The sequence below is a fragment of the Hyaena hyaena genome, unplaced genomic scaffold (genome assembly GCF_003009895.1).
Source record: "Hyaena hyaena isolate Hyena2069 unplaced genomic scaffold, ASM300989v1 scaffold_210, whole genome shotgun sequence".
NCBI lineage: Eukaryota > Metazoa > Chordata > Mammalia > Carnivora > Hyaenidae > Hyaena > Hyaena hyaena.
In genome coordinates, this window is record NW_024080841.1 from 2,101,664 (window position 1) to 2,126,824 (window position 25,161).

Below are 25,161 nucleotides of genomic sequence, written 5' to 3' on the forward strand. Positions count from 1 at the left end.
CTACTTTTTAACAAAAATGATATAAACTCATTTTTAAAAAGTTAAAATATAAAAATATATAAAATAGAGCGACTTTAAACTTTCTTCTTCAAGGGGAGGCACAAGTGTCAACCTCATGAAAGGTCAGGACTTGTGACCCAGGCCCAGGGTCACGGGTATTGGGTTCTTAGGACACTTTCGGAATTTGCTCTGAAGGAAAACTCTCGGCACACACAGGCCTTCTTTTTTATTCACCGTCTCACGAAACACATACTCATTCACCACTTCTTCGTAACCTGTGTCCATGAAGAGCCGAGCCAGGAATTCTGTAAGGAAGCAGATCAACAATGCTCATGGTCTTTTGTTTGGTTTACTTAATTTTTCAGAGAGAGAGAGAGAGAGAGAGAGACAGAAAGAGAGACACAGAGAGAGAGAGCATGAGCAGGGGAAGGGCAGAGAGAGAGGGAGGGAGGGAGGCAGAGAATCCAAAGCAGACTCCAGGCTCTAAGCTGTCAGCATAGAGCCTGATACAGGGCTCGAACTCACAAACCTTGAGATCATGACCTGAGCTGAAGTTGGATGTTTAACTGAGCCACCTAGGTGCCTCTGCAATGCTCATGGTCTTGATTCTACATCTGCTCTGCAGTGGTAAAGGGGGGAAGGGAGGGTAATGGTATTTTCTTACTATAACAAAAACTCCAGTAATAAAATTTATACAGGGCTTTGTTTGGGAAAGTAACACACTCCTACTTCTCATCTTACACCCAAATAGAAATCCCCAACTAAATAATTTCATCAGAAAAGTTTAAGGACAACGTGGAATATGGTCACCTTGCCCTATTATGAGTCCTCAAATACAGAAGTCTGAAATAAAAAGAAACAAAATTCAAAGTGGCTAGATTCATACAAAGTCTTCACCAAGTCTGCATCATCTATCCTAACACGAAGGAGGAAAATCTGTGACCAGAGTGGGGGGAACAATCCCTGTTTAGTGATATACCCTAAGGAAATTTAACCCAAATAATACATCACTACATGTTAACTGAAAAAAGCAGAGTGGCTATGTAGCGAAAATGAAGACTCTTAGGGCACTACTCCAAAGACTGCTCTGGCGTGCTCTGCCAACATCATTGCGTCTTCTCAATTATTTACAATTGAGATTTCAGGAACCAGAGCATGGAAATTTTTAATTTTTCACCTGACAATTTATGACTTTGCAGTTTTAACAGTAATTACTCATTTCTGATTTCATTTTACATCCAAAAGAATACTCCATTTCAGGAAATACAAATGATTGTAAAAATAGAGTTTAAGAAGGTAATTATTTTGTGGTCCAAATTATTAAGCAGGCTTAAAACTAATGTTCCAAACATCTAGTATAAGATTGAAATAATGTTCGGTGGTTGGATGCTTTTCTTACCAAAATGACTTTTTAGGGGCACCTGGGTGGCTCAGTCAGTTGGGCAGCTGACTTCAGCTCAGGTCATGATCTCACAGTTCATGAGTTTAGGCCCCGTATCTGGCTCTGTGCTGACAGCTCAGAGCCTGGAGCTTGCTTTGGATTGTGTCTCCCTCTCTCTCTCTCTCTCTCTGCCCCTGCCCCGCACGTGCTCTGTCTGTGAAAAATGAATACATGTTGAGGAATTTTTTTAAAAAAGTGACTTTTTAAAGACACCTATAGTAAATTTGCAAACTTAAAACCTTTATAAAAAAGGTTTCTTGTCTTTATGACCTGGGAATGTAATCTCCAGGCATTATACTGTTCTACTTGCCTTTTTTTTTAAGTTTATTTATTTATTTTTAGTAACCTCCACACCCAACGTGGGGCTTGAACTCATGACCCCCAAGATCAAGAGTCACACATGCTCTTCTGACTGCACCAGGCTGGTGCCCCATCCTACTTGTTTTCTTTGTGACGGAACAAAGTGAAGATCATGATTTGCCCTGATTTTCCAGCACATTTCCTGGCAGGGCAGCCACATGGCACATCAGAGTTTGTCCACTAACCCGGGCTCACTAACTAGACACAGTCACCAGAGGAGGCCTGTGAGCTCACCATGGCCGGGGCTGTGTCCCTGTCATCTCAGGTGCTAAGTGGTGTGCATCGGGAGACTGTTCCACCCTGTGCTATGTGCAGCTGTCCCCCATCCCCGACCAGTATGATGGTGATAATGCAAGCAAGTAAACATAAAATCCCGTTAACCTTACCATCAGTAAAAAAATATGATCTGGTTCCATCTTGTCTAGCATAAAAGTTTTCTCCAAGTTTGCTGCCAGCTTTAAACCTAAGCATGGCATGATCATATAGGCCATAGTCACGAAACAAGACACTTTTGCCTGGTTTTAATACCTATGAAACAAAAGCAGGTGGCATGTGACTCTGGGGAACCCAGGCAAATAAAACTTACTCAAATAAAATACAATCTGATTGATTTAGGGATTAATATAACTTTCCTTTGTGATAATTATGAAAGGAACTAGAGTGAACCATCCAGAGTTTGAAGGAAAAGAGCCTCCTAATCGAAGGTACAGCAAGACCTGCGGGGCCCCATGCATTACAGGGATACTTCTTAGGCACTTACAAGGTTCAATGTCAAATTAATTAAAATGTTAACATTAAATGAAAGTCTTAAGGCATGTTCTCCTGACATTTTACTAGCCATCTCCTAGTATATGACCCTGAAGTCAAATTGACCCTTTAAAAAAATATGTCATTTTGGCTTCTTACTGATTCTAGCTGGCTTTCCTCATCCTAAGTGTCAGCTTGGGTTTCACTGTGCTACAATTATGCAGAGCTTGCCCACCACGCTAATAACTGGGAGCACCTGGCAGTTTATCAGACAGGAGGGAGGGAGGAAGGAGTATTATCATCCTCGTGCAAGATAAGGAAACAGACACTACATAAGAGTAAGTGATTTCTACACGATTCACACTTCGGCCACTAAGTGGGGGCAGTCAAGATTCACATTTGGGTGAAAAGGCATCATACTGTAGAATCAGAGACACCTGCTAGCCCTGGAGGGGCACCAGGGGAGGTGTCATTCCAATGCCATTCTCACTGACAAGAGAAGAGAGGCTAGCGGGGGAGGGGTCGCTGAGTATTCTTCCCACATGTGCTGTGTAAGAGGTCCTCAGGCCAGTGCAGTAGTGTAGGGAAGGGGATCAGGGGTAGGCCCGGCTGGGAGTCCCTCACTAAAACCTTTCGGAGACAGGTGTCACAGAGCAGGTGTCTCAAAAATTGGGAGGTGGCACCACAGGGTGTGGGTATTATAACTACCTCTATCTTACAAAGCAAATAGCACATGCTTTTCAGAATGAAGAGAAAGTGGTACGTGCTGTGACATTTGCTTTTTATGTAAGAATTCTTTCAAAATGCATTAAGACTACCTAATAAGAGTGGACTTAAAAGGGGGCATTAATTTTATTAAATCCTATTCTGTATTTTTTTTTCAAGTAGGCTTCATGCCTAGCACAAAGCCCAATGCAAGGATTGAACTCATAACCCTGAAATCAAGACCTGAGCTGAGATTGGGGTGCTGGTGGCTCAGTCAGTTAAATGTCCCAACTTCAGCTCAGGTCATGATCTCATGATTCCTGAGTTTGAGCCCCATGTCAGGCTATGTTCTGACAGCTTGGAGCCTGGGGCCTCCATAGGATTCTGTGTCTCCCTCTCTCTCTGCCTCTCCCTCCCCCCTCCTCAAACATAAATAAAACATTAAAGAAAAAAAAAAAGGACCTGAGCGGAGATAAAAAGTTGGACACTTAACCTTAAACTGAGCCCATCAGGCACCCCAATTAAACCTTATTCTGATTCATCACAACAATAAGATGATTTTTAAGACATGACATATAATATTAGATTTTTGATACAGTTTGACAGATTTCCTCTTGAATAAGGTATCAAAGATTGTCCCTAATATTTCCAAGTGAGCTGCAGTTTTCTCATTTGGTATATTCTTATCAATGAGGGGATGCATTTTAAATATCATCAGAATTAAGAGCCTCTTGGGTAAAAATATCCTATCTTAGTCTAGAATGCTAAGTTTTAAAAGATGTGAATGATAACGAGAAAATTCTGAAAAATTTAGTGTATATGAAAAAGACTTATTCTTAATTGCAGAAGGAAGGCAGGCTCCATGGGACAGTGGAAAGAACACTCACTCAGGAATTTGGAAATCTTGATTCATATCCCAGTTCTTCCATAACTAGTTGAATGACCTTGAGCAAGTAATTTCATCCCTGTGTTTTCTGGTCTGTAAAATAGTAAGTTCAATACAAATGCCTCCTTTGATCATGGCACTGTACAGCTAACAGGCATTTTATGTTCTATCATTTTCCAAACAACTCCAAGAAGTAGGTTAGGGGAGGGGAGGGAAGGAGAGGTCTATTATACCCACTTATAGCAAGTTAAGGTTCAGAGTCAAAGGGACTTGTCTGATATTTGAAGGCAAGTTAGTGGCACTGGCAGACAAATATCCAGGTCTTCTGATGACAAATTGTCTATTTTTACTTTGTTCTATTCCCAAAATGAGGGAATTCAACCTTAAGGTTGTCTTAAGTTGAAACCTAGTTTTAAAAATGCTCAGTGTTAACATTCTACAGTATCTTACAACAGCTTTTTACTGTGGTTGTTCACGCGACACCTCAGAGCTGCCCACCTTTGGGTCTTATTGTCAGAGGCTGAGAGACTGTTTTTCCTTCTATAATTTTCAGATGAAGCACATGATTTCAAATGAATGAATCAGGCAGTACATATGATGGCAGAGAAATGGCAATCTATTACTGCTGTGAACTCATTCCGGATCAGCTGAAAAAAGATCTCTACTGGAGGGAAAAATAGAAATGGTAACTGCTGAAAATGAAATCTGCTACTAAAGAAAGGTTACAACAGCGTCCAGGTGTGGACTGAGACGGCTCAACTCAGTAAGAAAAATTTCAGAACTATCAAAATATAAATAATACACTGTAAGTTTCCATTAAAAAAATTTTAATAGTTTATGCTGAGAGAGACAGAGACAGCATGAGTGGGGGGACGCAGAGAGAGAGAGAGAGAGAGAGACAGACAGACAGACAGGAAATTCCAAGCAGGCTCTGCAATACCAGGGCAGAACCTGACATGGGGCTCAAACTCACGAAACCATGAGATCATGACCTTAGCTGAAACCAAGAGCCAGATGCTGAACTAACTGAGCCACCCAGGTGCCTCTGTATGTTTCCACTTAAATCAAGAACAGGCATACCCTCAGCAATACTTGGCTTTGTCAGCTGTCTCTAATTCGGTTAACCTAGCGGTATTTCACTCGGGTTTTATTTTACATTTCCTGGGTTGCTGAGGTTACCTTTTCATATGTGTTCTTTTCAATAAAACGACTATTCACGTCTGCCCATTTTTCTATTAATTTGCTTGTATTTCTTTCACAGGAATTCCTCACGTATTCTGGGTACTAATCTTTGAACCATTTTATAGACTTTAAATTTATTTTCCCAAAGTTTTTTTTTTTTTAGTTTCTTTGTATTATATTGTCTTTTTTTTTTTTTTTTCAAAATTTATTTATTTCTAGGAGAGAAAGAGAGAGCGAGCGTGAGCAGGGGAGGGTCAGAGAGAGAGGGAGTGACAGACTCTGAAACAGGCTCCAGGCTCTGAGCTGGCAGTCAGCACAGAGCCCGACGCGGGGCTCGAACCCACGAACCGCGAGATCATGACCCAAGCGAAAGTCGGACGCTTAACCGACTAAGCCACCCAGGCGCCCCTGTATTATATTGTCTTTTGAAGAACAGAAACTCCTACTTTTATTATAATCATCTTTATGCTTAGAATGCTTTGAGTCATCTTTTGAGAAAACTCCCCCACTGTGAGGTCGTAAAGATTTTTCCCTGTACTTTCTTCTGCAAGGCTTAAACTTTTGTCTTTTTCATTTAAGTCTTTAATTCATCTGAGAGTGATTTTTGTGTAGGATGTGTAGGAGGAGTATGATCATTCTTTCCTACATGGACACCCAGTGGTCCCTGCATCACTTGCTGAACAGTCCCTATTTTCCCAATGATCTTCGTTGTCACCTTTAATATACATCAAATCTCCACATATGCGTGCATCTATTTGTAAGCTATCACATTCAGTGTGTCCCTCTGCTAACACCATTCCGTCTTAATTACTGTAGCAGTAAGAAGTCTTTTTATCTGGTAGAGTATAGATTTCTCCCATCTTGTTTTTCTTCAGAAGTATTTTGACCTTTGTTCTTTCATGTAAACTTAGAATCACCTTGCTGATTTGCTCAAAAAACAAACAAACAAAAAAAGGGGCGCCTGGGTGGCTTAGTCGGTTAAGCGTCTGACTTTCGCTTAGGTCATGATCTCATGATTCGTGGGTTCGAGCCCCGTGTCGGGCTCTGTGATATCAGCTCAGAGCCTGGAGCCTATTTCAGATTCTGTGTCTCCCTCTCTCTCTGATCCTCCCCTGCTCACGCTTGCTCTCTCTCTCTCTCCTAGAAATAAATAAATAAATAAATAAATTTAAAAAACAAACAAACAAAAAAAACCCTACCAAAAGCCCCCAAACAATAAAACAACAAAAAAATAAATGTACAAGGGGTGCATAGGTGGCTCAGTCAGTTAAGCCTCCAGCTCTTGGTTTCAGCTCAGGTCATGATCTCACGGTTTGTGGGTTTGAGCCCCACATCAGGCTCTGTGCTGACAGTGCGGAGCCTGCTTGGGATTCTCTCTCCCCCCTTTTCAAAAACTTCAAAATAATTTTTTTAATTAAAAAAATAAAAAATGTATAATATTAAATGGAAAAGTAAGATTGCACAATGCGTTACTCTTCATTAGGTGTATAGCTCTGTGACATCAAGTACAATACACTCATCTTAAACTTTTGTAGTCTTTTAATATATTCTAATTAGACAATTACATTATTTGCAAATGAGTTTTGTCTCTCATCCCTATTTTTTCCCCATCTTTCATTTTCTTTCTTGACTTTTTGAGGTGATTTGGACCGCAAGTATAATGCTGAAAAGAAATACTGATAGTGGGTGCTCTCACCCCATCAAGTTCCAAATGCTCCTTATTTTGTCCCCATCAGCTACTTCTCCCCAATCCCTGAAACCCTTCATCAGTGAAATCACTAGTATCCACCTCTTCTGAATGTTCCTTTCACGTACTGGTGCTAACAGACGGTCCCTGAGGACACTGTTTTCCCTGCAGCTTCTCAAGTCATGGGTGTGTTTTCTCTCCTCACCTTTGTACCACTGGGCTCCACTGGTGCCCTCCATGTTTCTCATTGCTACTTTCTTGTGTATTCTCTTCCCTCCCTAAAATCCCTAGCTCTGAATCTTCTGTCACCAGATTATATCATCCGCTATTCCTTATTACTGTCATCTATTAGTTCCAGGGTTATTTGCCTGCTTCATGATGAATGTTTCTGGTTTATTCTCCTATCCTACTCTATCTGATACTACTCCATTCTTAGTTCAGAGTAATTTCAATATATGTGGATTATCCCTCCAAATACACTGGCCTCTTAATGACTTGACCTTTTCCAAGATTTTGTCCCTCTACCCTTTTAAACCACTCACTCTCATGGTAATGTCCTAGAGTCTTGTCAACACTAAAAAGCATAACCCCTCCAGTCTGTCAGGGTCATACAAGTCACTTGGTCATCTCCCTTCCCCATCTTTCCAGCTCTCTACTTCCCCATCTTTTATCATCCTTTGCTCCCACCTGGACCTTCAAATCAGGGGATCCTACTATCTTTTCCCTGATGCCCTCTCTTCCCTCTTTACCCAGCTTCAGTTCCATGCCCATTTGTGGGATATCCTGGGTTCTCATCTGCTCAGATACCAAGGGCAGGGAAAGGGGAAGTAAGGAGGAAAAAACCTTACAAAACCTCACGAGCAGAGAGCTGAAACCACCACGGCAATATCTGAATTTCTTAAAATATTGTTTTATGTGAGAATAATTACTCCCTAAAAGGTTTCCAGTGTCTTGAAATTTGTTTCACCATTTAAAAAACATTTAAAACATCTACTTTTTCACCTTGCTGAATGTTCTTCACTCCCTTTTATAAAGCAGATTGACTGAAGCCCCTGACTCATTGAACAGGTGAGGCTTAACAGGCTTTCTAGAATGTGGGCCCTTGCCATTTAGCGGCCCCCAGTTGACCTGCATGCTTACCACTGGTCACTTGTGTTGGTTCCCAAACTTGCTTACACCAGCTGTGCTTAGATTTAGAATTATATGTGAATATATAAACAATGCAATGCAAATAAAGAGCATTTTTATTTTCTATGGAAAGTACAATGAATATTTTTGGAAAGACCTGATGGAGAAGCCCTGAACAAACTGCTGTCAGGTATGGGAGAATCAAAGGTAAGCTTGGGTAAAAATATAAAAAAATCTGCCCTCACATTACTTTCCAATTGTTTTTAAGTCTTTGCTCCACTTTTAAAAAAGCCAAAACTCTACTATGTATGTGGTTCACAAGATGGTAAGAAAGATGGTACATAGCCCCGTACTCAGAGAAAGGGCCATTGCTTGACGTTACAAGAGTGAGAGAAGAATGTTAACAAATTTTAAGTTATAATAAAATGTTTAAAGTAAGAGTGTACCTTTTTCATGATTTTTTTATTTAGTTGATTTTTAAATTAATCAACACTGTTGCCACAGATAAGATAGCTTCTACTGTAGTTTACAGAGCAGCCTCATTCATGATCTCGCCTGCATCTCACAACCCTGACACCCCCATTTTATAGTCAAGGACACTGAAGCCCAGGGAAGGAAGATGAGGTGATTTGTTTTGAGTCACATGACTTAAGAATGACGCTTTACTTCCTGAGGGCTACAGCAGCCTCCTGATGGCCAGAGCAGTCTGGATTCTCCTTGTTCCAGGAACAATGGTGACAGTGACAACGATGGCTCATTTTTAAAGAGCACTTGCCCCATTCTAGGTATTTTGCTGGGCGCTTTATACATATTTCATATATTTCATACAATCCAGCATTTCACTATTACACAGGTCATGAAACTGAGGCTCAGGGAGGTGAAGGAACTTGCCTAAGCAGGGAAGCCAGGTTTTGTCTCTAGGCACTCCGAAGCCAGACTCTGCATGCTGGACCCTGAACTGTACCTTCCTCTCCTTTTACAGCAGGAACTACCTGCATTTATTCCATGCACAGAGGCCAGGTAACTGCCAAATCATCCTCGCTCCAAAGCTGACCAAGCTGAAGAACAGTGATGGCTACCAGACAAAGCAGAATTCAAAGTAAATGTTTTACATAGGAGAACCCCTTCCATACACTGACCGCATGGCCTATATCTCGTGAGAATGAGGGGACTCTGTGAATCTAGACATGAGCCTCAGAGAGGAGGTAAGCCAAAAGATCAGGATGTCCAACCTCCGAGCTCCAAATTACTAACCTGGTAAATGTTTTGTAAGACAAGGTGCATCTTATCGGGGTGAACAGCAGAGAGTACAAATATCAACATGACAACATCCACAGACTCTGGGGGCACATGTTCAAGAAGGTCATCTTTGGTTAGATCACACTGGAACACTTTGCATCTTTCTGTGTCATATGAAGGATTTTGCTAGAGAAGGGGGAAAAAGAAAAGAATTTTAATGCAACGTCCATGTTGATACACACAGAAAAATACAGCATCAAAAGGAGATCCAATGGGAAAAAAATAAAAGGAGAGCCTATTTCCACTTGTGCATTGCTACACAAAAATCAAAGATCACTTTGTTACTGGGTAAAATTGAGTGATGCGTCATATGCACGCTAACACATGTGGTATTCAATATGACTAGGAGGGGCAAAGTTTCATTTTAACCACACATCTTTAACTGAGGAGAGAACACAGGCTATCAGATGCTCAAACCTGACCATTCTAGCAGCACATATTTCTAAAGGGATAAGTCAAAACTGACCTGTGCTTCCTAATCCTCCTTTGAAATCACCCATTACAAGCCTAAATCCACTAAGAAGTCCTTCCCAATCCACTCATGGAGATGCTACCACAGTTCTGGGCATATTGTTCCTTGGGACAGCAAGTTAAATAAACCTAACTTTTCTTCTTCTTTTTTTTTTTTACAAGCGTGTTCCTGTACATTTTGGATGGTGGGTTTAAGAGCATTATCAAAAAAGATACATATAATACTCTTATAAAGAATATCATAAAATCTAAGACATTATAAGACCATTATAAAAAAAAAAATGTCAAACTTTTCTTTAATGTAAATAAGGACTCCAATAAATACAAAGCTCCTGGACAGGAAGATTCAATATTGAAAACACATCAATTCTATCTATAAATCCACTTCTAAATCCAATGCAATCTCAATAGAATCCCAAAAGATTTCTAGAAACTTGACACAAAGGCGAATTTGATTGATCTGGAAGCAAAAAACTTTAGAAACAGCCAAGCCAATTTTTAAATGGAAGAACAATGGAGGAGGTACACTACTGGACTTCAAAGCAGATTACATAATGCAGTACTGAAACAATGGGGCTTGAGAATGGGGACAAATAGATCATGAAGACAAATCAGAGTCCCCAAAACAGACCCATGTATATAGAGGAATTTAGTAACGCATATGACAAAAGACAAGTGACAAAGATGACGTATCAAAAAAAGTAGAGAATAATAAAATGATAATTATCAGGGAAGAAAAATGAATTTTTCTCATTCAATTTATTGTGTTACAACAACTAGCTATATACTTGTGTTAAAGGATAATTGGTCAGGTGGCTTAAAGGTTCCAGGTTCAGTTCAAAGATGTACAGTGGTATAAAAATCAGTTCCCATCCTTATAATAAGAAAAAGGATGGACAGACAGCCACGTCATGACCTTTTTGTGAACCCATCAAAGAATAGTGGTCAAAGAACCATCAGCCATCCCCAAATCTGGAGACAGACAAGTGCCTTCTGGGAGAGACAGAACCGAAGCACTTGTTTACCTAAGGCAGAAACCCTCACACTGGAAAGATAAAACTAGAAATTTGATAAATTGCTGCAGACTGAGTGTGGATGTGATTTGTGAAGCCTCTGGGGGCTGAAGTAATAGGGACATTCCCATCTTTTTATAGGTGTTTCCTCCAAGAACATCACGGGGCTCTCACGCAGGAGATTGTGCTCCATCTAATGCTGAACTTTCTCATCTCCTTTAAGGAGAAAAAGATTTAAACTACAGGGGAAAAGGTCCCCTGCAGCCTGTAGCCTTAGGGTACTGGTGGATTGCCACTGCCAAGAAGGGAGGAAACTGCTCTGCCCAGACCCATTCTTAATCTTTTTTTAAGTTTTTTCTTTTTCTTTAGTAATGTCTACACCCAACCTAGGGCTTGAATTCACCACCCTGAGATTAAGAGTCACATGCTCTTTGGTCTGAGCCAGCACGCCCCAGACCGAGTCTTTTTGTTTGTTTGTTTTCTGTTAAGACCTAGTCTTAATCTGGGGCGCCTGGGTGCCTTAGTCGGTTAAGCGTCCGACTTTCGCTTAGGTCATGATCTCGCGGTTCGTGGGTTCGAGCCCCGCGTCGGGCTCTGTGCTGACAGCCAGCTCAGAGCATGGAGACTGTTTCAGAGTCTGTATCTCCCTCTCTCTCTGACCCTCCCCTGCTCATGCTGTCTCTCTCTCTCCTAGAAATAAATAAAATAAAACATAAAAAATTAAAAAAAAAAAAAAAAAAAAGACCTAGTCTTAATCTGAAGGGAAAATGGCCTCCAGACCATAGAGGAGGACGCTAGAATATACCTCCTGAGGGAGGAAAGGGAGAGGAAAGCTCTAACCCTAGAGCAGCAGACAGACTTGTGAAGGCCACACTCCTGAGACACAGGCCCACTATATAGTTCAAAAACTGAGAATCAGAACATCAGGTAAGAATCCCTTCTCCCACACCTTACCAAGTGTCCAGTGGTATTAACAACAGTGGGTTGCAGCGGGGGAAGCTCCAAGAGATGGGGTCTTTACGAGGAACAGTATGAAGAGCAGACCCAAAGCCAAAAGGGGAGATATAAACCAAGACACCAGAGGACTCTGAAGTCTCCGGTATCCATAGCAACAATAAACCTCACAGGTAACTGTTAACAATAACAGATTTCAAACACAGCTCAACTCCTGTCTAGATTATTACAAATCCTTATTACCTCAGTATCCATAGCCCTACATAACATACCTGGCTTTTGGCAAAAGAAAAAGTCCAAGGCATACCAAAAGGCAAGAAAAAATGGTCTGAAGAGACAAAGCAATAGTCAGAACCAGACTCAAATATGATACAGATATAGGAACTAAAAGTTTGGATGTTTAAAATAACTGCAATTAATGAGTTAAAGACTCTAATGAAAAAGACAGGAAAAACAGGATCAAATAGGTAATTTCAGCAGAGACATAAAAACTACAAAAGTAATCAACTAGATGAACTAAAAACCAGAAACATAGTAATAAAAATGAAGAATGCTTCTGAAAGGCTCATCAACATGAACGTTTACTACTTAAGGAGTCAATAAACTTGAAGATAGGATGAAAGAAATTATACAAACTGAAAATGCAAACAGAAAAAGAGTTAACAAAAAAACCACCATCCAAGAGCTGTGGGACAGCAGCAAATGGTACAGTACACATGTAATTAGAATCTCAGAAGACGAGAGAACAGAGCTGAAAAAAATATTTGAAGAAATAATGGCCAAGATTTTTCCAGATTAAAAAACATAAGAACCAAAACTTTAAAAATATGTAGGTTATAGAACTCTTAAACAAGGCTTAAAACCTTAGGGAAAAATCAATAAATTTGCACATAGTTTAAATCCCGTCAAAAAACAAACCATAAAGCAATGCTAAATAAGCTAGAAATGTTTGTAAAAAAATGAAACAGAATATCCAGAATATACCCTAAAGATAAGGAAATGACAGAAAAATGAGCAAACATTATGAACAGGCGATTCATACTATAATACAAGCTCTACCTGAGGGATTTCTTTGTGTGAGTTTTGTTCACTACTTAGTCCCAGTGTGTGGAACTGTGTGACTGGCACATACTAGGCTCTCAATAAATATATGTGGAATAGAGAAACTCACAATCAGAAGAAAAACTAATGCTTATTTACATATATAAGGGCTAACAAATTAAAATACAGGGTATCACTTTCTGCCCATAAGATTAGAAGATATAAAAAAGACTGATATCAAACATTGAGGGCATAGACAGAATAGTAGCTACATATTAAAACATATATTAAAATTTAAAATATATACATTAAATATTAAAATTTAAATGTGTATACTGTTTCTCCAAGGAATTCTTCCATCACCCCCAAAAAAACATGCACACACGTGTTTTAGGGTGTGGCACACAATGCTGATTACATCAACCCTATTTGTAAGAGTAGAAAATTAGAAATGATTTAAACAAATGTCAACAGGGTAACTGTTAAAACACAGTATATCCATTCTATAGAATACTACAACAGCTAAGTAAAATAGAGTAGACCTGTATGTACTGAGACTAAATAAATAAATAAAAACTCTACAAGATATGATGTGAAGTGAAGAAAGCAAGTTACAGTACAATGTAATACCGCTGTTAAAAAAAACTTCTAATGGATGCTACAACTGTGGAAGGTTGATGGAAAGTTAGATATTTGCCCAAGTAGCCCCCTTCTATTTGTTACTAGCAAAAGGTAAATATTTGTACCCCTTAGGAAGGTAGTTTTCTTTTTTAATGTTTTTTATTTATTTCTGAGAGAGACAGTGTGAGCAGGGAAGGGTCAGAGAGAGGGGGAGATACAGAATCTGAAACAGGCTCTAGGCTCTGAACTGGCTGTCAGCACAGAGCCCGACGCCGTGCTCAAACCCACGAACCGTGAGATCATGACCTGAGCCTAAGTCGGACGCTTAACTGACTAAGCCACCCAGGTGCCCCAGGAAGGTACTTTTTAGGTAGGAACTAGGTAGTTACTACCTTAACCCAGAGATCAAAACTAAAGCTAGCATCACTAGCTAGTGGCTTCCAGACATTAATGCCTCCTGACAGGACACAGTATCAAAGTTACAACATCACTTACTACAGTATTTTTGCCAAAAAATATTTTATCTGGTTTAAATCTAACTTCTAGTTTACAGTAAAGGAAATAGAATAAAGGAACAAGCTGAACAATGATATGAATAAACAATCAGACCAATACAGAATGTGGGACCAAATTACAGAAAATGGCTTGCTCTTCAAAAGCTCAATGCCAGTGGACAAAAGGTCAAGGAATGTTTTAGGCTAAGGAGATTTAAGGTATCTGAAGAAGTACAAGATTTAGTCCTTGATTAAATACAGCTATAAAAGATACTTGGAACTATTTAGGCAAATCTAAATCCATTCTGAAGATTAATGACATTAGGGGATTACAGTTCATATACTGCTGTCATGCAGAAAAAGTCCTTATTTTTTGAATATGTATGCAGACATATAATTTAAAATACTTTAGCAAAGAAAAAAGTCTATGAAGCAAATGTACAAATCTGGCAATCATTCAATTTGGGTAGAAGTATATGGGTAGCATTTTCATAGTTCTTTCTACTTTTCTGAATAAAGCGGTGTTTTTTTTTAATTTTAGAGACAGAGAGAGCACGAGTGGAGTAGGGGTGCAGAGAAAAAGAGAATCCCAATGCAGGGTCAATCCACGACCCTGGGATCATGACTGATCTGAAATCAAGAGCTGGATGCTCAACTGACTGAGCCACCCAGGTGCCCCAAAGCTGTGCTTCTTCTGTAAGTATGATACATATATGTAAACCAAAAAACACATTCATGGTGGTCATAGCTGGTTAGCTTCAAAGAGTGAACTAGAATTAAGCAAATGGGCAGAGAAGGCAGGTCAAAGAAATCTAAGAAAATAGCAAAATGACAGAATACATGGACAAGACACCAACCTTGACATACTCGACAGCTCTTGGAGAAAAGTCACAGGCATAAGCAAAGATATTCAGATCTTCTTCTAAAAGTGGGAATAAACAGTTGCCAACACCACAGCCAGCTTCAAGCACAGTCAATTTTTGATCTTCAAACTGGAGAAAGAGAATGCAAAGTCACTTGCATCATAGAGAAATCAAACTACAAGAATATATCTCCAAACATGAGAGGCAAGGTCTTTGCCCCTCTGGAGCAGACAGTAAACAAGTGAACTGAGAACCTAAAGCTACTACTGATATCTTACCTGTCGTCCAACACTGGGCAGCTTGGTATAAAGAAAACACAGCAGAGGCGCCTGGGTGGCTCAGTTGGTTAAGCAGCCCCACCCCTTTTTTAATGGTTTATTCTTTTGAGAAAGACAAGCAGGAGCTGGGGAGGTGCAGAGAGAGAGGGGAAAGAATATCCAAAGTGGGCTCTGCGCGGACTGCAGAGAGCCTGATGTGGGGCCGGAACCCACAAACTCATGACCTGAGTCGAGGTCGAGTGCTCAACCAACTGAGCCATCCAGATGCTCCAGAGCATCCGACTCTTGATTTCAGCTCAGGTCACAATCTCATGGTCATGAGATAGAGCCCAGAGTTGGGCTCCATGCTGAGCATGGGGTCTCCTTGATATTCTCTCTCTCTCTTAAATAAATAACACATTAAGAAAAAGAAGAGAACACAGCATAAGAGTTAAAAGAACAGGCTGACACTAAACTGCTTGCACTCAAATCTGGACTTTCCCCCTCATCGTGTTTTATCAGCAGACAAATTCCTTTTTTTTTTTAAATATTTTATTTATTTTTGAGAGAGAGAGAGAGACAGCATGAGCAGGGGAGGATCAGAGAGAGAGGGAGGCACAGAATCTGAAACAGGCTCCAGGCTCTGAGCTGTCAGCACAGAGCCCGATGTGGGGCTCGAACCCACGAACCGTGAGACCATGACCTGAGCGGAGGTCGGACGCTTAACCAACTGAGCCACCCAGGCGCCCCAAATTCTTAAAAGAGTTTTGTGCCCCTTTTTACCCACGGGGGGGGGGGTAACAATGATGCCTACTTCATAGTGTTATTATAAGACTTAAATTACACACACATGTAAAGTTCTAGAAAAGGGCCATGGTAAAGTGGCCTTCATCTTCTTTATTATGAATCTGAATTTATCACTGAAGTCACACTGAATTTAATATTTATGACTTTCAGACTAGCTTTAAGAAATAGAAAATGTCCTCGAAAGCTCTCTTTCCTACGTATATATAACCCAGGACCTACTAAATCCACTGGAGACCCAACAGTGCATCTCTAAGGAACAAAGCATTCTGCCTCACAAATTCTCTACCTCACATTCCCCATAGGAAGGCAATAAACACTCCTCTTCACATTTTAAATGAAAAACTCAAACAAGGTGCAATATTAGTTTACCTCTCTACATGATCTGAGCTCCTCAAACTCTCTGGTGGTCCAGTGTCTATCTTTGAAGAAGTTAGTGCTATTTCTTTTGTAAAAAAGGTCCCAGTTCTTCTGAGCCTCTTTTTCCAGTTTTTGCTGTTTAAAATCAGACATTAACGCTTGGTCTCTATTCAATTTCTCCTCTTCTTCAGAGCTGAGAATCCTTGCCTGCAGCCCCTTCCTTTGCAAAGAAGCCATCTCGTAAGTTGATAATTAACACTGCGGAAGGTCCTCTGACTCTGAATAGCCTGAGGAATCCAAGCTGATACTGCAGTCATAGGAAAGTTCTTTTTCAAATGTGATTCTTCACCTTGGGCTCAAGCCTCAAGCAGCACTGGGTCCTTTGCAGGAAAAGGGAGATTCCGGTTAATGGTACTAGGAGACTTTTTAAGACGCTGGTTAGCGGCTCTAGAACAGTTCTTTCACCAAACAGTTCAATTCGCCATATACTAGACGGTGACTCTACACAAAAACCCTGCCGACTATACAAGAGGTCGGTCAGAAAGAAGCGCAAAACAGAGTCCCTACCTTCAGAGGGCTTACATTCAGTGGCCAGGGCTCTCACGCACCAAACTCTAGTTCAAACCAGAACAAGTCAACTATTAATAAATCTGTTTCGTTTAGAAAAAGGACACCCCCCCCCCCCGGGGCGCCCGGGTGGCGTAGTTGGTTAAGCGTCCGACTTTCACTCGGGTCATGATCTCGCGGTTTGTGGGTTCGAGCCCCGCGTCGGGCTCTGTGCTGACTGCCAGCTCAGAGCCTGGAGCCTGTTTCAGTCTGTGACTCCCTCTCTCTCTGACCCTCCCCTGCTCACGCTGTCTCTCTCTCTCTCCTAGAAATAAATAAAACATTTAAAAAAAAAAAAGAAAAAAAAGAAAAAGGACACCCCCAAGAATTGGCTGAGAAATCTTAGAGGCGAAACATCAATTTTTAGTGCCCGTGAAAGGGTGACTTAAAACAATCACAACAGCTTCTCGAACTGGCAACGGGTGGTCAAGTGGGGTGATCGTTTCCCAAGGATCCGAGACTCAGTTTCGGGGGGAAATTTGTAGCTAAGCCCAGCGGCTGGAGTCTCTGATCGCACAACCCAAGAAGCCAATCTCACGAGCCAGAGGGAAACGTCGTTTTCCAAGGGCTGAGGCTCTCGCTCCTCCATTAACGCGTGAAGGATAAGAGGCCAGTGACGCGCAGGGTAGGGTCGGTAGGGCTCCGGACGCTCGGGAGAAACTAGGCCGCCTAAGCCCTGCGGGGAGCCGGCCACATTGGCCACCAGGCCCGTGTTCATCTAGTTCGCCGCGCTCGGGCTCACCGTCAACAGTTCTTACACTCACTTGAACCGGCAGGGACGGACGCACGCAGCCCTCGGCCTGGCCCCGGCCTCGTAAGCCAAATCAGGTAGCTTCCGCCCGGGGACAAGACTGCCTCCGGAACCTCTCCCGGCCGAATCCTCTGGCCATGGCACCGCCCCCGCCACTTCCGCCACGAACCCAGAGGTCCCTCCCCGACGCCGGAAGTCCCGCGGCCCTGCTTCCGCGCAGTTCTCCCGCACCCCGCCGCAGAGAGGACCTGCTTCCGGCCCCGGGTGGGCGCCGGCTCGGCTCGCTGTGCGCCTCCGAGCGCTGTCCCAGGAGCTTCGTTTCCCCGGACGCCGGCGCCGGAAGCTCGGGCCGCGGCCGCGCCAGGAGAGCGCCGGTCCGCGCGCTAGGCTCGTGCGGGGCCATGAACGGGACCGCGAACCCGTTGCTGGACCGCGAGGAACACTGCCTGCGGCTCGGGGAGAGCTTCGAGAAGCGGCCCCGGGCCTCTTTCCACACCATTCGCTGTAAGCCAGCCCTCCCCTCTGTACTCTTCGGCCGCCTCTTGCCAACCCTGCCCCTTCCTCTTCTCCCACGGCCCCCCAAAGCCCAGAGGACCTCCTGCCTACGTCAGCTCCCTTCTTTCTTCTCCCAGATCCTCCTGGACCTCGATCCCCCCTCCCCCCTTTCCAGCTCACTCCCAGCCAAACCCTTCGCCAGTGCCAACTCTCCATCTGCCTTGTGGCCCCAAATACTTCTTCCGATGGTTATTGGCTCCTTTGTTTTTCATCCGCCCACCGAGCCCTTCCTTATGCGAAACTTACCCCTCTTTATTACCGAAAGACTGACCCCACGTCAGACTCCAGTTCTCCCTCGAATTCATCCCCCTTTCTGAGGACCCCACGGGGGTCCTCACGTTTAAAGGACTCTTCCCGTTTGCTCCTGAGCCTTATGGACTCCCTCCTATTACATTCTCTTCTTCCCCGTGTTCTTTAGCCTTCGTTCCTCGTTCTCTTTGTTTTGGTCACTGGGAGTCTGCGCTTCCTCCGCTTGGCAGCCAGAGTCTTCCTCCTCCAGCTTTCCGTACCTCATTTGACTCTGCTGTTTTTTGAGGTCCCCTGTACTACCCAGACTTTAACTCAGTACCAAGTCCCATTTGAGTGAAGAATAAAATTGGGATGCGTGGGCCTGGTATAAGTTAAAGCTTGATCTATGTTTGGAAGCAGAGGAAAGGAGGCATAAAGAATGTCCATATCGTCGTTATGCTGGACCTTCCTTTTCTACATGATGACAGACTTTGTTGAGGGAAGGCACGTCCCCTCTATGTTCTGGATGTAAGTTTTGGCTGTTAGGGATGGGTTGACTGAGCATCCTTCTGTGATTCACAAGCTTCTGGTATCCGTCAGCCCTAATGCTGGTTAAGACTTGTTTTTGTCTAAGGAGCTAATAAATGTGACTCAACACATTGGAAGAGGGCGTGTTAGATAATGAAGTTCCATATTTCTGTGGTCACTTGCCATACCATTGCTGTGTCTCCTACTGACAGATCAGCTCTTTCAGAAGGAGGATATTGGGAATGTGATAAGAGCAAAGTAATCCAGCAGGGATAGGAGACAGGTAGGAGGTATAGAGAAAACAGGATTGTCCCTGAGTTCCTAATTCTTGAAGCTGGGTGACAGGACACAGGGCCTCATTGTACTATTCTCTCTGCTTTTGTTTATGTGGAGTTTTCCACAATGAAATAGTTTTTTTTTTAATTCTGCGTTTGTGTTTTTCCATTTATCTAACAAATTTTAATTCTTAAATAAGAATGACCAGGAGGCTTAGTAACCAGTTGGATACATGTTTTTTTTTTTTTTTTTTTTTTTTTGCTTTTCCCTTCAGATGACTTTAAGCCAGCATCTATAGACACTTCCTGTGAAGGAGAGCTTCAGGTTGGCAAAGGAGATGAAGTCACAATTACACTGCCACATATCCCTGTAAGTTTACACACTGTGGAATCACAGTGAATCCTCATAGTCTATTTATTGCAATTTGAATTTCCTACTTTAGATTTCTAAAATTCCAACATAAGGAAGAAGAGAATTTTGGGGATGGGGTAGGGTGGAATTCATGTTTCCCAGGTTCTTGAGTAAAATGATTCTTTGCCATTTTCCCCAAGCTCCCTTTTCCTGCATCTGCTACAAAGGAGACAAGGTTCCTGTCCAGATAAATAGCCCCTCTAGCTCCTCTTTCAGATCATCCTAGCTTTTTCTCCCACGCAGCTCCGAAGGGCAAAGCTCTAGATGCCATGTTGGTTTATAGCAACAACCATTGAGGCGTGTGGCACAGCCAAGCCAGGAGTTAAGAGTGGCAGGAGCAGAATTGACATCTTTCATGTATCTGGCAAAGGGTGAAATGCAGGCTGAAAGTTTCATCCAAGAACCAGAGGATCAGACTATTCAGCTAATTTAGGGATGAGGAACCCCAGTTAAAAGCTAAATTGAGAACCCCTGCAGTGAGAGACTTTATTTTTTGAAGCTTTGTCTAAGGCAGCACTATAATCACAAAGCCTGAAGGATCGGACAGAATGCTCTTAATGAACATGTGTCATTGGATGTCACAGCCCTGTCCTGGAACATAATAAGGTCTTGGTAACCAGTGATTGGATGAAAAGGCTCTGGACAAGAAGCTTCATGCTGCGTAGAAATTACTTGTCTGCCAGTTCCAACTGCTAGTTCATTGCTTGTTGCCTTTGGCAGATTACATCATCTCCCTTTGGATCTTCATTTGCCAAATGTAAAATGAAAGGGTTAGATAAGTGGTCTCTAAGGTCCCTTCCAACTCTTAAGTTTTTACTCGATGAATAAGGAGTAAGGAGCCAACGAATGTTTTTATTCCATACAATTAAATCTTATATATGTCAAATATTCATTGAGCACCTACCATGTGTTGGCCCATTACTAAGCACTGAGAATACAATCTCAAACAAAACAAACCCATTTCTTGCTCTTGGGGAGCTTATGGTCTGGAATTAAATAAATAAATAAAAGCACAGCATTTATTTTAGAAAAGCAGGAAGGTTTCTCTAAGGAAGTGACCTTTGAGCAGATTTGAAGGTTGAGTAATTCAAAGAGAGGAAGGGGCAGGAAGTTGCAGGCAGAAGCCTCGTTAAAGCCCTGCTAGGAAGAGCGTGAGGATCTGAGAGAGGCCCGCCACCCCTGCTCTGGACCCTGCAGAGCTTAGGGCTGAGGGGTACATGGTGAGGCAGAAGGGCCAGGTATCTGGTTTAAAGATTTTATTATTTGGTCTCAGAGCAACAGGGTAGCAATGGAGGGGCTTAGGCAGGTGACTGGCATGATGTACTTACTCTGAGCCAAACAGAATAATGAGCTGCCCCTAGAGAATGCTCTCTTGGTTACTTGGCACGAGGGGAAGCCCTGGGCTCTGAAATTACAAGGAAATACAGAGATCACTTATTAGTTTTACTTCTCATAATGAAAGTTCTCTTCAGTGTAGTATCAAGTAATGGTTAGTCTATTTTTATCAGTTCACACCTTGCCTTTATTTGTAACATGTTTTGAATCTTTAAAAAAATGGTAATTTTGAAAATTTATATTTCTTGATTACTGAGAAGTCATTGCACAGTTACAGATTCTTGCCATATTATTATTTCCCACTTCTTTTTGCCTAGGAAGCCAGAGGAGTTAAAATAGAAATCAGTTTATTCTTTTCTGTTTGAGTGGCTCTGATAGTCATGAAGTCACTTGTAAATTCGGTTTTAATATTCATAACTGGTACATCTAGTTTGATCTTCCACTTTTGTGGCATATAGGGATCCACACCACCAATGACTGTGTTCAAGGGGAACAAACGGCCTTATCAGAAAGACTGTGTGCTTATTATTAATCATGACACTGGTGAATATGTGCTGGAAAAACTCAGTAGCAGCATTCAGGTCAAGAAAACAAGGTATGTGAATGACTAGATACAGATTGTTACGGGGTTTCTAGATCTTTGCATTTTCTGTTCATTTGTTTTACAAGGACATGAGCATCTGAGTATTCACTGTCCTATAGATAATCTCAACAACTCTGTGTCTTCTGAACAAGTCAGTAAAATATCGCTTCCTCAAATGCAGTAAAAAGAAATAATGCTTTTAAGACCTGAAACCTGGAAACCATGGGGGAAAGGGATATACTTTATAATTAAATCTATTTTATTAATCTCCTGATTGTTCAAATATCCCTCAGGGGATAAGATTTAAATGTATAGATGCACTTGAGGTATTTATAACACCAAAATAAAGTTTTGCCTATTTTTTAATTAGTGGGTTCTCTTTAATTCAACAGGCATTACATTTGTAATACAAAGCCAATTAGCTTTTATTTATTTTTTTTATTTTTTTATTTTTTTTAATATTTTTATTTATTTCTAAGAGAGAGAGAGAGACAGCGCGAGCAGGGGAGGGTCAGAGAGAGAGGGAGATACAGACTCCGAAATAGGCTCCAAGCTCTGAGCTGGCAGTCAGCACAGAGCCCAACACGGGGCTCGAACCCACGAACCGCGAGATCATGACCTAAGCGAAAGTCGGACCCTTAACCGACTAAGCCACCCAGGCGCCCCGCCAATTAGCTTTTAAAGTCACGATTCTATGAATAGAAGCAACCCAGTGGTTCTGTTTTTTACGTTGTGATACAGCAATTATTGTAATATAGTCCTAAAAATCTTAAAGAGAATGTGATATTTTTCGGTTTCTTCAAGCCATTTTTGTTTTTACTTATTCCAGAAAAAAAATAAAAGTAGGTACCATTTATTGAGGGGCTATCATGTGCTGAATACTATGCCAAATGCTTTCATGCATTATCCTACCAAATGTTACAAATAACATTTAGAAAGCTGCTACTGTTTCCTTTAAAAAGAAAAACAGAGGAGGAGACTGCAGACGAGCGAGCGAGCCTTTGACTTATTGGAGTCCAGCATCAGAGCAGAGCCCTACCCTGGGCATGCGCGTCCAAGCCCCCGCCCCTCTCCTGCCTGGGACAGATTTGTACTAATTACCTCCCCGAACCAGGTGCCGCCGCTGATTCCCCAACAGCTGACGGTTGTGCATTTCTCTCACTACTGGTGTCATCTGTGGACTATCAGCATTTGATCACTTGGATGCTTTTTAACGGGCAGAATTTCAGGACCTGCTCAGTTGATCTGTGTACACCCCAAAGTTCAAAGGCCCAAAATGGGCTCGTCCATTTAGAAAAGAAAGCGTTAATGAATAGAATTTCTTCTGATGGGGTGGAATGCTAGGCTTGTCCACCTGCAAAAGCTGGCATGGGACAAGATGAACAAGCAGTAGTAACTAGATCGTGGAAAAATGTGCCACATATCCAGTATTTCAAGAGCTGGATTCATTTAGTAACTCGTACACGTGTGACTATAACTTTATACCGTATACAAGTCAGGTAGTCCTATTGTCTATTAGTACCATGGGTTCTCATGATCGCGTTGTGTCCTGCATATCGGTGTTGTTTGCCGGTTATAAAATGTGAGCTTCTGGAGGTCAGCAGGTCTGTTTTGTTCATCTCTGTGTCTCTGGTGCGTAGTGCAGTACCGGCATGCAGTAGGCAGTTGTTGAATGAGTAGATCATGGGATAAGATTATAAACGTCAGTCTTTTGAAGTAGTCTGTAAAGAACACAGGGTTGTGTAGAGACCTCTAGGTACTTGGTTACCTGGACAGATTTAAGGACTCCTGTTTTTGGCCCTCCAATTTAATGTCTGTATCTCATTTCAGAGCTGAGGGGAGCAGTAAAATCCAAGCCCGGATGGAACAGCAGCCCACTCGTCCCCCACAGCCATCTCAGCCACCACCACCTCCACCACCTATGCCATTCAGAGCTCCAACAAAGCCTCCGATTGGACCCAAAACGTCTCCCTTGAAAGATAACCCCTCACCTGAACCTCAGCTGGATGACATCAAAAGAGGTAGAAAGCACTTTCTGGAACTGAAAGCAACTTGGAATTGGGTGTTGAGGCTTTTGCGGCGATCACAAGGCTATTTACATTGACATTACATGGGCACTGATGACATGGGTGTTCTCTGCCCAGAAAAAATACTTTGCAGACTTCATTCCAGAGGTGATGAGGGTGGGAGCTGTCACCACTTCTCTCGTTTGACAAGGGGGACCCAGGAATAGTGACTTGAGTTGTGGCTGTCTTTGCAGCTTTTCTTAGAGGCCCAGGATTTAAACAAGCATGACTGCCATCCAGAAGTCTATATGCTGTTCCTTTAAGGCTTTCGGAGAGGAGAATTCCAATGTGTTGGGGTGCAAACTAGGTATGTCAGTGTTAGTATAGTATCTAGGTCAGAGGGACATTTAAAATACCAGGACCATTGCTTTGTACTAACACGAAGGGTGTAAACACGAGAGTGCCATGGGACCTGGAAATGGACATGGCCTAGAAATACCTAGAGATCTAGTCGGGTTCTCCAATGCAAGCTGGAGAACAAGATCACTTTGGCTTTCTCCCCATACAGTGAGGGGGTGGTTTCAGTTGTCCAGACTCTTAGGAAGTTATGAGGTTAAGTGTTGTATTTCAGATTTGTAAAGTTTTATAAAACAAAATTCAATCTGTAGCAGTAGTAGTAAACAGGGAAAGATAGTTGTTCTTGAGAAGTTTGCCTTTTCTACCTTGTAGAGGTGCCGACTTTTAGTCAACAGAATCATTCTCTGCATGGTGCACGTTTTTGAGCCTCCTGTTTTGTTTTCTGTTTCTGTTTTTGTTTTCTACGGATATTGGAATGCTGTTTGTTAAAGTTTTCACATTAGTTGAACAAGAATTGGACTCAGAGGTTAGTTATTGCCCGTTACTGCTTAAAGGAGCCATACTTGTTAAAAATCACGTGGTATGTTTGGACGGGAGAATCTGGCATCTTTCTTGATGTATCCTTAATGTATTCAGGGACATTGAAAAGGTTAGGTAAAACATATTTTTCCTTCCCTGCTGTACCTCTGTAGAAAATGACAGGCACGGCTGTCAGTGAAATGTATACTGAGGGCAGAGGAGGAAATGTTCACCCATTTTCCTTCAGTTACCATGGTTCCTCCTGCATGCCTCAATTTCTTTGTGGGACAGGAAAGCTCAAAAGGACCTCAGAGGCTGTCTGCTCTGGCCTTTTAGTTTTTCAAAGTGTCTTGGAAAATTCACTGACTCACACTTGGTCTCACTGCTGGTTAGAGGTAGATCCAAAACAAGCACCCAGATCTTCTAATTCCTAGTCAAATATTTTTAAGCCCCTTGGCATAACGTTCCTCTTATTTGGGGTTTAATCTCATAATTCACAATCTTTTTTTAAGTAGATAAGGCAAATAGGCTTAGTTTACACAGAACCGTCAGTATCTGAAACAGTTTTTTTTTTTTTTTTTTTTAATTTGGGGTGAAGTTCACGTTTCCACTCTCTCTCTGAAGGCAGTTTTATCTTGTTCATTTTGGTTTTAGTCATTTTGTTTATACGTTTTTAAGCAGGAATTTTAGTCA

At 41.9% G+C, this 25,161-nt stretch overlaps 3 protein-coding genes across 8 annotated transcripts in view; 1 reads left to right on the forward strand and 2 right to left on the reverse strand.

Moving 5' to 3' along the window:
* METTL6 (methyltransferase like 6) lies at positions 1-18,712 on the reverse strand. Of its 6 annotated transcripts, none has more exons than XM_039242225.1 (6): positions 18,618-18,712; positions 16,326-16,693; positions 14,887-15,021; positions 9,391-9,561; positions 2,188-2,329; positions 1-305 (listed from the first exon to the last, which is right to left on the reverse strand). In XM_039242225.1, exons 2-6 carry the CDS (start codon positions 16,548-16,550, stop codon positions 124-126), a joined length of 855 nt encoding a protein of 284 aa, XP_039098156.1. In that variant the 5' UTR covers positions 16,551-16,693; positions 18,618-18,712; the 3' UTR covers positions 1-123. The 6 variants fall into 6 exon arrangements, with proteins under 6 accessions (XP_039098156.1, XP_039098154.1, XP_039098151.1 ...); XM_039242223.1 differs by lacking the exon at positions 18,618-18,712 and adding an exon at positions 18,472-18,591; XM_039242220.1 differs by lacking the exon at positions 18,618-18,712 and adding an exon at positions 17,684-17,806.
* Positions 17,751-25,161, forward strand: part of EAF1 (ELL associated factor 1) — an 11,758-nt gene continuing 4,347 nt past the window's right edge. Inside the window, exons 1-4 of the mRNA XM_039242219.1 lie at positions 17,751-18,174; positions 19,532-19,626; positions 21,462-21,598; positions 23,417-23,607. Of these exons, the coding sequence (XP_039098150.1) occupies positions 17,808-18,174; positions 19,532-19,626; positions 21,462-21,598; positions 23,417-23,607 (790 nt within the window). The 5' untranslated portion in view covers positions 17,751-17,807. The remainder of the gene's footprint in view (positions 18,175-19,531; positions 19,627-21,461; positions 21,599-23,416; positions 23,608-25,161) is intronic.
* COLQ (collagen like tail subunit of asymmetric acetylcholinesterase) overlaps positions 22,277-25,161 on the reverse strand; it is a 77,382-nt gene continuing 74,497 nt past the window's right edge. The window contains exon 17 of the mRNA XM_039242218.1: positions 22,277-23,307. Coding sequence (XP_039098149.1) covers positions 23,268-23,307 — 40 coding nt within the window. The 3' untranslated portion in view covers positions 22,277-23,267. The remainder of the gene's footprint in view (positions 23,308-25,161) is intronic.

Bases quoted from the DNA above. Each gene is read 5' to 3' on its own strand.
- METTL6 (XM_039242225.1), bottom strand. From the start codon at position 16,550: ATGGCTTCTTTGCAAAGGAAGGGGCTGCAGGCAAGGATTCTCAGCTCT. The intron at 15,022-16,325 runs GTAAACTAATAT...CTCTTTCTCCAG, and splicing joins AGCTCAGATCATGTAGAGAG to TTTGAAGATCAAAAATTGAC. The intron at 9,562-14,886 runs GTTGGTGTCTTG...CCCCTTCTCTAG, and splicing joins GAGCTGTCGAGTATGTCAAG to CAAAATCCTTCATATGACAC.